Source organism: Toxotes jaculatrix, chromosome 21 (assembly GCF_017976425.1).
Source record: "Toxotes jaculatrix isolate fToxJac2 chromosome 21, fToxJac2.pri, whole genome shotgun sequence".
Lineage (NCBI taxonomy): Eukaryota > Metazoa > Chordata > Actinopteri > Toxotidae > Toxotes > Toxotes jaculatrix.
In genome coordinates, this window is record NC_054414.1 from 17,684,821 (window position 1) to 17,696,376 (window position 11,556).

At 42.6% G+C, this 11,556-nt stretch overlaps 1 protein-coding gene across 1 annotated transcript; it reads left to right on the forward strand.

Moving 5' to 3' along the window:
• Nucleotides 1-2,893: 2,893 nt before the first annotated feature.
• On the forward strand, nucleotides 2,894-10,952 carry meox1 (mesenchyme homeobox 1). Its single transcript, XM_041066535.1, has 3 exons — nucleotides 2,894-3,984; nucleotides 7,986-8,158; nucleotides 10,204-10,952. Exons 1-3 carry the CDS (start codon nucleotides 3,483-3,485, stop codon nucleotides 10,324-10,326), a joined length of 798 nt encoding a protein of 265 aa, XP_040922469.1. The 5' UTR covers nucleotides 2,894-3,482; the 3' UTR covers nucleotides 10,327-10,952.
• The last annotated feature ends 604 nt before the right edge of the window (nucleotides 10,953-11,556 follow it).

Below are 11,556 nucleotides of genomic sequence, written 5' to 3' on the forward strand. Positions count from 1 at the left end.
TCTTTATTTCATACTTTCACTTTTTGTTACTCATGCACAAACACACACACACGCACGCACACACACACACAGACACACACACAGTGCTAGACTGACAGAAACAGGTTGTCGGCAGGGTGAAGGGAGATGTGACTCATGTCCAGCTCATTTATCTGCTGTCGGTGGTGTGTATGACTGAGTCTGAGTTCACATACTCCCGCATTTCTCAAACAAACAGGTTCTCACACATATGTATTACTATACAGTGCCCTGTGAAACATTTAGCAACAAACTGAACTGAACACTAATCTTCAGTGTTTTTATATTTTCTTATTGTCAACATGAAAAGACCAAAATCAATAAAATGTTTAGTCTGAGCCGCTCATCCCCCAAACCCAGCTAAACTACTGAGCGCATAAAGCTTTTTACACTGGTGTTAAATGCAAAGTTTCCTTTTTAAAAAGGTGGTCAGTAGTATTTGTTAGCAGGATCAGTTCATTGTTCATCTTGGTCTTTTCATGGGATTTGTTCAGAAGAAGATTTTGAGAGTATGAAAAAATTAGAACAGCTCAAAAAAAAACTGACATTTCCTGGCTAAATCAGTTTCCTACTTACTTTGCAGAGACCAAGTAAATCTGGAATGGTTCGTTCTTCTCATCAAGCTTAACTTTGAAGAACTCTGACCTGCAAAACTCTGCTATTGACCGATACTAAACCACGCTGACCTTTCAGAGAATGGACGACTGGAGAGTCCTAAATGAAGGAAGCTGGTGTAGCTTATTAGCTGTGCTGCGCTATCAACTCTTATTTAACCTCCTCATTAAAGAGGTTTGTTCATACATTATGAGACAGGATCGATGGTACAATTAAGAAACTGTGTGAACTTCCTGTCCTGTTAGTGGCCGGTCTTTGTTGAATGAAATGATGTGCATAGAACAGAAAACAGAGGAGAGCTATTATCATGTGCCCGGCAGGCTAGCATCTTAGCGGTTATCATGCATGCTACAGTAGTTGACCAACAAGCCCTGCTAACAGTAACTGCATCACCAAACCAAAAGTTTTTGTCAGGATGTGTGTATTAATTTTTCTGAGTCACTTTTTTTGGTATAACCAAACTTTTCTCCATGTCTCTCTCTCACATTCACAACACCCTTTATCTCATTCTCTGAGACACGTGCACACACGGCCTCACTGACGTATATTTTCACAGCACACACACAGACACAGACACACACTGTAATTTATACTGACACACAGATGGCCCCTGCTCTGACCACAAATGTAGTGTAACCCCTGGTCCCTGCGGTGCGGCCAGGGCTCAGACTGCCAGTAAAAGCGAGGGATGCTTCATGGCTCAACAATTCGCTGGGTAAATGGAAAGGGTTTGGTGTGTGACCTCAAACACTCTCCTTTCTGTCTCCCTTTGCTTTCTCTATCTGACTTTCTCTTTTTTTTGTCTCAGTTTGTCCTCTTCTGATTTGGTTGACTTTCTCCTAATCTGATTTTCTTATGGCCTCTTTTTATGTTATGTTTTACTTTTTCCTTTTCTCTTCTCCTAGGGGACAGTGAATATTCACTTTTTATTTATTACACACTCTCTCTTTCTCTCTCTCTGTTTTTTCCTGGTAACTCTTTCATGAAAATATATTTTTTGGTTGATAAGAGTCTTGTCTACTTTGTCTTCAAAAGAGAGTCAGATTATATTGTTGTATATAATGATAAAGGTTCATTTTGGCGACTTTTTTTAGCCTATTTTTGTTTTTCCCTTTCTTTCTGTTTAAGAAATAGTCACCAGCAGAGGTCCAAAACAAGTTCTGCAGTTCTGCCTTTTTTCTGAGGTACAGCTTTTATCTCGGTTATTTCACATTCCCTTTTTTCTCCCTCCTTCCTCTTCTCTCATAGCCTTCATCTCTGAATCTGGCCTTCTCTTTTTTGTCTGTCCTCTCGGTGGAGGTGTGATCCATCTCCCCTCCTGTCTGAGAGGTCAGGAGCAAAGTGAGGACACAGGAGAAGGAAGGCAAACCTCAGCTCACAAATATGACCAGTATGAAGAAAAACTGCATTTCTGTAAAGTGTGGTTCAGTGGGTTTATTGGGTAACGGATATGCTGAAATTTAGTCCAACGTTTGGTTTAGCCAAAATGATTTTAATGGCATTAGAGACATTACTTCATAGGGAAGTGGCTTCTATCATGAGTAGCGTGCAGAGATTAAAAATCAGTGATCAGAAAATTGAATAATTACATCCTTGCTTGATCCAGATGTGGTTCATCTACATGCGATTGCTGTCACACACAATTGCTGCTACTGCTTAATATCTCAGGCGTAATAAGTAAGAAGAGCTCCGCACAGAAACACATACTAAAGAAACAGCACAATCCCTCAGTCAGAGTGTTTGCAAAGAGAAAATATGAGCTTGTATTTTTGAAATATGGCTCTGAAATTTCATATTGTGTTTCTCTAAAGTGAGAAAACCTCAAGAGGTGTGAGCGCCTGCATAACCAATGTTAAATCCAGTCCTCCCATCACCTCAAAGTTAAGGAAAGTCCAGCCAGGTGGATTTGGGTGTGTAGCATTAATGTCCACACACACACACACACACACACACACAAACAGAAAGAACAAAAGACTTTTTAGATTGGACGGGACAGGCAGGGATCGGGGTGCAGAGGGAAAGGGTTGGGGTTAACTTTCCTCTAAAGGGTGTCAAAAAAGGGGACTAAATTAGGTGTCAGAAAGTGCTAAGGAGCTGAAATAAGTTAGAGTCCCCGGCTCCCATGTGGGTGGGTGCTCGCTTTATATTTTACAGACAATGTCCCTTTAAAAAGCCCCACGTCTGGAAAGCCCATTAGATGTGCATATAAAATTTCCCCTGTGATTAATAGTTGATGAAGCAGGGTTGTTTGGAGGGTACTACCAACATGTGGCCGGCAGGGCTCCTCCTCTGCAATCTCACGTTACACTCCATAAACTTGCCACTCTTTCCCACCTATACGTTTAAAAAGGAGGAGGGCTCACTTGTCAAGAATGCCTTAGAAGAGTTGTGAAAACAGCCAGCCCGAGAAGGGGAGTCATGCAGTTGCGGATGCAGCTCTCCCGTCGAGCCACAAACCACTCAGATCAGTCAGGGAGAGAGTGTGTGTGAGTGCAGGACGGGGGGAAAGTGTGTGAGAGTGTGTCAGGACCGGAGGCTCCAAAGGACGTCACACACACTCCCAGAGAGAGAGGGAAACACGCTGTCACAGGAAGGCGTCTATCCTCACGCGTTCTGGACTGTGGAAGAGTCAACAGCCTCTGACAGAAGTGAGTATTCCAGCGGTGGATGCAGTGAAACGATGATGTGCATTTAGTCAGCTGAGCTGGATTTTTCCCAGAAGTGACAAAGACACAGATTTTCAGTCCTTACTTACCTTTAAAGGGTGAGGGGGTTTAAACTTCCTCAGCAAGGAAAGGACTTGTAAAAAAGACCTTATTCAAGAGTGCGTGAAGTGTTTCTGCATCACCATGGATCAGCCAGCCAGCAGCTGTATGCGGAGCACCCACCCCAGCAGTCCCATCTGGAGTTGCATGAGGAACCCTCACTCTGGGGTCCCGGGAGCCAACCTGCAGTCGCCCTACCAGCAGGGCCCTTTCTCCCTTCACCAGAAGCCTGAGTTCCTGGCCTACACAGACTTCTCCAGCTCCTGCCTGGTGCCAACCGTGCCGCACGCAGCCTACCCCCGTGACGACAGACTGTACCAAGAGAGCCAGGGGGGTTACCAGAGAGGTGACTGGCAGTTCAACCCCTGTGAGACACGGGTGAGAGCGCCCGAGGCCTGCCCGCCCGTCGTCACCCCTGCAGCAGGAGGCGGCGGTGGGAGTGGAGGGCCTGAGCTGGACAGTGTAGGGGGAGAGAGGCTGCCCGGCACTGTGCCCGGGTGCCTGGAAGGAGAATACTCACCCCAGAGCGTGGCGTCGGCCGACTCAGACAAGAAGAGCTCCAACAAGAGGAAGAGAGATGTCACAGGTGAGTCAGGGCATGCTGGGATAGATGGGAGTCAGCTGGGGTGTGCTGGTTTATAGGAATAAGAGCATCCAAAAAACACATCACAGGAGGTTTGGAAAAGGAAAACGTACATAAAGAAAATGCACATTTGGGAGCATTAAAAATGATAGTGGACATTCCTCTGTCTCTACTGTACACTGGTGAATAGCGGTGGTGGAAATATAGAGAAAAGATGGGGAGGAAACATGGAAATGTTCCATTGAATCAGCTCAACCCTTCATCCGGCTGATTTCTTAAAGTACTTGGATTAAAAATGAAAAACTGATCCCCGTTATATTATTTGCGGCAGTAAACCAGTATTAAAAAATGCTTTACGACCCTTGTTACTCCATTAAAAAACGTTAACTATGTCAAGGTTAAGGATTTGTTCCGTGCCTTGTGTCACTATGACACAAATTCTGTCTTATTTCCTCACGAAATTGGTCTTAAAGCAGCGCTCTCACCAGATCGCTATGTGAAAGGTGAGTAGGTGACAAGACTTTTGTGTTCGAGACACACACTTTAAGTAGCAGTTGCATCCTCTTATTGTCCGTGGGCTTTCAGAAGGCTGAAATGATTAACGAGGCATGTGAATGTTTCATTGCGCTCCTGTATCCGTTGGAAATAGACCATTGTTTTATAACAGTACGGTCACATTCAAGATGCTGGTAACAAATGACATCAGGGGTTATGGGGGGAAAGTGTTAAAAGACATCACGTGTGCTTAGGACTGTATTTATTATAGACTTATAAATAATTTAAATAAATTAATACATTAAACTGACATAATTAATGATAAAAAAGCAAATTATTGTCAATTTAAGAGCTTTTAACAATTGAAAAAAATGAGATGTTTTTGGTTTACAATGAAATTTATCCCTCCTATCATATTTCACACTTTCTAATAGGAAGCAGAAGTAACTGGTATCTATGACAAATTCCTAAAAGTCTCACCTGCAACATTAACAGCAAGGAACTGTTTATATTTAAACTGAATCCAAAGGTATAAAAATTTAAATACAATGAATTTCACACCGGCAGAATGAAAATAAATCAACGTCCCATGCACCTGTAGCATTCACATTTCATCCCATTTCATCAGAAACCCTTTTCTAAGCAGGAGCATTTCAGCCTCCTTACTTCATCACCCTCACAAAGACGATGATTTAATGGTGTTTTGCAGCTATACACCTACTAAGAAAGAAATCGTTTGCAGTAAATACAATACACGTACTTTAGGGAATATTGTGTAGCCTCTAGTAAAACTTTGTAGAGCTTAAAAACATTTCTTTTGTTTTAAATGAGATTTAATTATGTCACTATTTAATTTTGTCACTAGAGATATAAATTTGTATGACTGGACTTAAAGTTTGTTCAAATGTAGGAAAGCATGTCTGATTATAATATTTGGGAAAAACGACATGACCAGTGTCTACAACAGACACAGTCCTAATTGAAGAGGATGGTGGAGGAGTGCAGCCCCCCCCCCCCCCCTCCGTTCACCTCACCCCCTCCCTTTCTTACCTTATTGTAACCTCCACTCACTACACTGAAAACATGCCAGACCACGTCTGGTAAAATCACTTGCCTGTGAGCCCACTTTTTACATTCTTATCCATTGACATTTTCCTGTCGTTAAGCCGTAACACAATCTCCCACTGAGTGCATGCAACATGTCTGACCACTACATCAGCTCTTGGTTTCAGAAAAGAGCCATTCAGTCTTGCATTGACTAGCTGGTAGAAGAAGCATATATTAGGAAAATGTCCTGGAGGCATTTGCTTTACAGACAGAGCTGCTATACAGCCTGCTCATATCTGTGTGTGTTTATACAGATATGAAAATGTGGTGAGACATTTCCAAAACCCTGCACTTGAACTGGTATCTGATATCGACTTTAATCCGGTTTGACCAGTTCTTTTTTGTTTTTAATAACACAGTAGGATATGTTACAGGGGCAGTCATAAAACATTCTACTGTTAGCAAGTAAACATGCCACAATGAGAAAATCTAACGTTATTATTGCTATTAGTATTATTACTGTTGTTAATATTAATGTTTTTTAACATTGGATCTTCAAATTTAATATATGGAACATAAAAAGTTCTGTTTCATTATAAAACATAAACACTTAATTTCTACACTTCACTTAACGTTTATTAGCTGTTAATAAACTCATTCATTATGTATAATATAGGTTATTAAAAAAGCTGTACCCATTTAGACATCTCAGTAAACACCTATAAATATCCTTGTATCTGCTTACGGCTACATAATAAAGTGTTATAGTGTTTTATAAACCATCCATTGACTGAATACTGCTAACAAATGATAAATAAGGGGCTTTAATAAAGTGTTACCAATAAAAAGATCCTAATCCATTGTGAAATCCTGGCTCCCACTTTTACACTCACAAATTATGTGATCAATCAAACGTAATTTTCGCCTGGGGTTTTTGCTTTAAAACAATCGTTAATTTACAACAGCTTTAATTCTGTCCTGATTAAGACAAACCACTTTTGCACCGTCCACACAAAAAGGCACCAAATGCTGTTTGTCTTTGGAGCCCTGCTGGGAGCAGAAGCCTTCTCCCTGCAGGTTTACGGCCTCTGGCTGTGCAGGATATTTATTGGGGGCCTGTTTAGTGAGAGCCAGTATGTGCCCTGCCAGGTGTTCAGTCTTACTAAAACTGCTCGGCACAGCTCCAGACCAGACCTGACGAGGCCAGGCAGCGCCGGCACGCTCGGGGCAGCCTGTCATTAATGACATTTAAACCACAATAAGAAGGTTTTCCGGCATGACACAGGGGCACTCCAGCACACACATCAGGCGTTTGCACACGTTAAGCAGATATGCACAAGCTTCACACATGTACACACACACACATGTCCTGGTCTGCCCAATCACATCTGGACCAGGTACTGCAGTCCATTTCACATTCTGGCCCGGTGCTCTGGCAAGCACCAAGCAAAACTTCTCACTTTGACAAATTAGAACCATTTTCTGGAGATTACATCAGCTGCTGGTGTCGCTACCAATGCACAATTATTACAGAAAAAACTCGTTCCCTTTAATGCACAGGAGAGATTTTACTGAAGGTTAAATCAGCGCTGCTTTCTTTTCTATTTATCCTGGTAAATGAGGGTTAAAATTCTGCGGTTTCTAAGACGATATGGAGGCAGAGGAATTTATAAACCTCAGCAATAAACTGCACATCCCTCCTCTCATGGATGCTTGGACAATATCGACCCCACTGCCTCATTTGTGGAGATATCTCAAGCTTGTTTTCTAATGTATTTGCTGTCATGTAGAGATGAGTTAATGTGGATCCCCTCCTGAGTGCTCCATTGGGAAATCTCTCACACACACACACACACACACACACGTAGCACTCAGACCTGGACACATCCGTGCCTTTGTTCTTTTGTTAGAGGCTTTAACAATGTTCCGCTGCATTCCTCTCCTAACTCAGTCCCTCTGTGGCTGGTTTGGTGGCCCCTGCCCTGTGCCGTTACGCTCTCACACACACACCGTGAATGAGTGTGCAAATGCACACATTTCCATTAATATGTTCATACACATAAACGGACAAATAAAGGCAGCATGCAGGCAAAAATAGACGCACACATGTACGTGCATACTCGTACGTACACACACGATACAGGTGAACAGCACTCATGAGATCAGGTCAGGGTGGTCTTTTTTTTTTTTAAGTGCTGGTTTTGGTGTTTACTATATGAGGGGCCTCCCACTGAAGAGTCTTTGAGGTTGTGGTTTGTTGGTTGGAAAGGTCCTGAAGGTCTGTTAAACAGTCAACCAGAGGCTGGTCACAAAATTACTGGACGGGTAATTCAAATCAGATTCGCTGTGAATAAAATGAAAATAGAATCTGTGGGTAAAGGGTATTTATTTACTTATTTTTGCTTTTTTTTAGACAAACAGGCAGGAACCTCACACTGTGTGAAAATCGTTTCTCTCTCCAGATATCCAGGAGTCCAGTTTTAAGGTGGACTCCAGCTGCAAGGCCCGGAAAGAGCGCACGGCGTTCACCAAGGAGCAGCTGAGAGAGCTGGAGGCTGAGTTCACCCACCATAACTACCTGACCAGGCTCCGCCGCTACGAGATCGCCGTGAACCTGGACCTCACAGAGAGACAGGTACACCACCTACCCGTCATACATGCTTCCCAGAAAGCCACGATAAAGGAGAATAACTTTAATTTCTCAGTAACTACACATCTATTTGTTTTCAAGCCCCTGTAATATGGAAGGATTAAGTTCTGGTTTCATTATTATTTATTATTTATTACTTTTTTCTCTTCTTAATTTTTTAGCAGCAAAATTCCCAATAAACAGAAAAATAAACGACCAACTTAAACCAAGAGTGAATAAAACAACTGTACGTATAATAATAAGACATAAACATAGATGCATTTAAATCACAATGAGCCATTTTTTCCAGAACACTTTTCATCCTGTGGTTGCAGCAGAATGACACACAGCTTTAATGAGTGGGTGGCAGCTCCAGACCTGATGAAATCGGGCGAACATGTGTCGATGCTGCTGGATAAGACCCCGGTCTGTCTGTCAGGCCCAGTGTCCCAGCTCCTCCTAATGAGGCCATGGTGCCACAGTGACCACACATACTGCCGTCTGCTGCTAAATCTATTTCCCAGACCACTGAAACACACACACACACACTTGTGCGGAGAGGCCGACACACTCACACATGTAGCCTGGTTCCATCTTCACTCAGAGCTCTCACTGCAACTTTCCAACTCATCCTACATGCTTTGGCTTCTTGCCGTCCTTTCAATCAGTCGCGATGAGCAGAAGAAAACACGGAGACGAAGAGGCTGCAGAATGTGGAAACAGATTCATCTGAGCCCCAGAGTCACGGGGGGGTTGATCAGCGGGATGTAGAGTTCACCTAAGACCTCCCTGACCCCAGAAATTCAACTGAAACTGCTCACAGGTTCAGTTGAATCATGAGCTGCTGCGATCGTCTTATAGAGTGAATGAAGACACTTCTGAAAACCATTTTCATTCTGACATCAAATCCCACAGAAAGACCGTCTCTGGTCTTTCTGTGTCTACAACAAGCCTCTGTCTCATACAGCACAAAAACAATTAAAAACACACTGATGTGCTGGGTGACATGTTCCTTTGTTACCATGAATGACCATTTAGTCCTCCTCAAATTTAAAAATACACGGCTCTCACTGGACAGCCAGTATCCAGGATCTATAAAACATTCACGTCACTTCATCTGTTATATCAAGAGGAACAGATTTAATTTGACACTGAGCCTTGTACCAGTACTGAATGACTGACTGGTGTTATAACGAGTTGCATACTTCAGTTCATGCAGCCTGTCACCATATTTAGTGTATAAGATTTTCACTGAGGGTTCGTCATCATAAATTTACCATTGTGTTTTTTTTCTGCCGCCTTTTCCCTGTAATTTCCTTGACTCTCAGGAAGTGTGTGTGTGTGTTTTTGCTGCTGCTCTTGGCCGGACAGTTAAAGCACGATGTTCTCATCTGAGAACATCGGCGCTGTGGTGCAGATGAGTGCTGTTCATGTCGTGAGTGAACGTACATCCTCTGTAAGCTGACATCCTGATAGTTGACTCCTCCGACCTGCTGTCTGTACGATAGTCTCTGCCTGCACTGGCAGAGGTTCTGATCCAGAGCTGAGCGCTTTGCACTGACAATTCATGCAACTTGCAAGGCCAAAGCAAACCGAGCCAATTTCTATACTGCGCTGGGAGATTTGTGGGGGATTATTTGTCTGTTTTTCTGCTGACTGTGTTGTAAATTTTGCTAAAAATTGCAAAACACAGAGGAAAGCTACAGTGATCCTGTTTCAGGTTCAAACATGGAGAAGTAATACATTCAGCTCTGTGTGTGTGGGTGTGTGTGTGTGTCTGGGTGTGTTACTGAAATACTGAGAATTGTTCATCACAAACCAAAGCATAAAGATTTTCAGTTTACTGTCATAGAAGACAAATGTTAGAACCAGTGAATGTTTTTTTTTTCATTTAAGTAACTTTAATTGACAGATCTGAGGCAGATTACCTCAGATTAATGGTACTAATTAAACACAATCTCTTGTTGAAATCAAGCTTAACTTTGGCTCAGTCAGTGTTAGCGGTTGGCTTTATAATCTCTAAGGCAACATTCCCTGTTTCTCTGCTCCAGGTGAAAGTGTGGTTTCAGAACAGGAGGATGAAGTGGAAGAGAGTTAAAGGAGGACAGTCGGCCTCCCCGAACGACCTGGAAAACGACGACATAGACTCCGCTGCCTCGCCCAGCTCTGAATGAACCCGGCGTTATGAAGAGGAGACGCTGATCAGCCTGTGACACAGAGCGACTGGGGTCAGCTGGACACTAATGCAGCGCAATGCAACGTTTGCTCATTTGTTCGGAAAGCTGCAAGAATCAAATCATTCAGACTCTTTTTTTTTTTTTTTTATTCCCGGGAAGAAATCACTGAGCATCTCCTTTGTTGCTGTTTTCTGATGTAAATAGTTGATTTTTGTCCATAATGAACTTTGATCCACTATTGATAAACACCAGATACTGGTTTTAGAGGCCGCCTCTTGTTGCAGACATCATGCTTACGGTCATTGTAAATCACTGACAGCGTCCTACAGTGGCTTTAATGCCAGTGATGACTTATCAGACCGTGATGTGATTGTGTTTGAGTGCATCCCCTGTGGTTCCAGTATCGTAATCATGGCCTTTGACGCTTGACTACAACCACCTGGGAAAACTCAGACTGCACAAGTGTTGCCAAGCCATAAGTGCCTCCAAAATCAGATGGGGTTTTTTTTTTGTGTTTTTTTTTTTTTTTTTGTCAGTTTCTTTTCCTAGAATATAGTAGTTTTTTTTTCCTGTCAGGCATTTTTTACTATTCTTTTTTATACATTTTGAATGTTATTGATAAAACACAGATGTTGCCTGTTTCTGCAAATAGAATAAATCATCTGCAGCAAAATGGGGAAAATATCTTGATAATTTCTTCCACCCGTAACAACTGAGTTATGATTGGACAGTAGGCCGACCAGTTTCCCTGGCTGATGGTTTTATCACGCGTAGGCCGCTCGATCAGATATTATCTGACTACACTTGCTAAGGTCTGAGAACAAAATAACTGAGGGGCAGTTTGGTTCTATTTGCTTTTGATGCAGGCAGCTGATATCAAAGGTGATCAGTCATGTGCGCATGGTTCTGTACTGTATGTATGTATGTGGAGCGTTTTAGTGTCTTTCAGCTGTTTTGGTTTTGCGACCTGCAACTTCAGGGTTTTTCGTAAACCCTGTTTGCAGCAGTAACAGGCTGTTTTCAGTGAAAAAGCTACTCACTGTCCACTACCTGCTTACCACCAAACAGCAAACAGACAGAGAGTAGCTGGTGCGTCCCCAAGGGGCAAAAAAAAAAAATCAGTGAATACTACTTTAAGTTAACTGCTCCAAACAACTGCTACAATCAGCAGCAAGTGACGTTTGTTTTCAGAGATGACTGAAAACAAACATGTCACTTGCTGCTGAT

Coding starts and splice junctions, on each gene's coding strand:
- meox1 (XM_041066535.1), top strand. CDS start 3,483: ATGGATCAGCCAGCCAGCAGCTGTATGCGGAGCACCCACCCCAGCAGT. Junction 3,985..7,985: donor GAGGAAGAGAGATGTCACAG/GTGAGTCAGGGC, acceptor TTCTCTCTCCAG/ATATCCAGGAGTCCAGTTTT. Junction 8,159..10,203: donor TGGACCTCACAGAGAGACAG/GTACACCACCTA, acceptor TCTCTGCTCCAG/GTGAAAGTGTGGTTTCAGAA.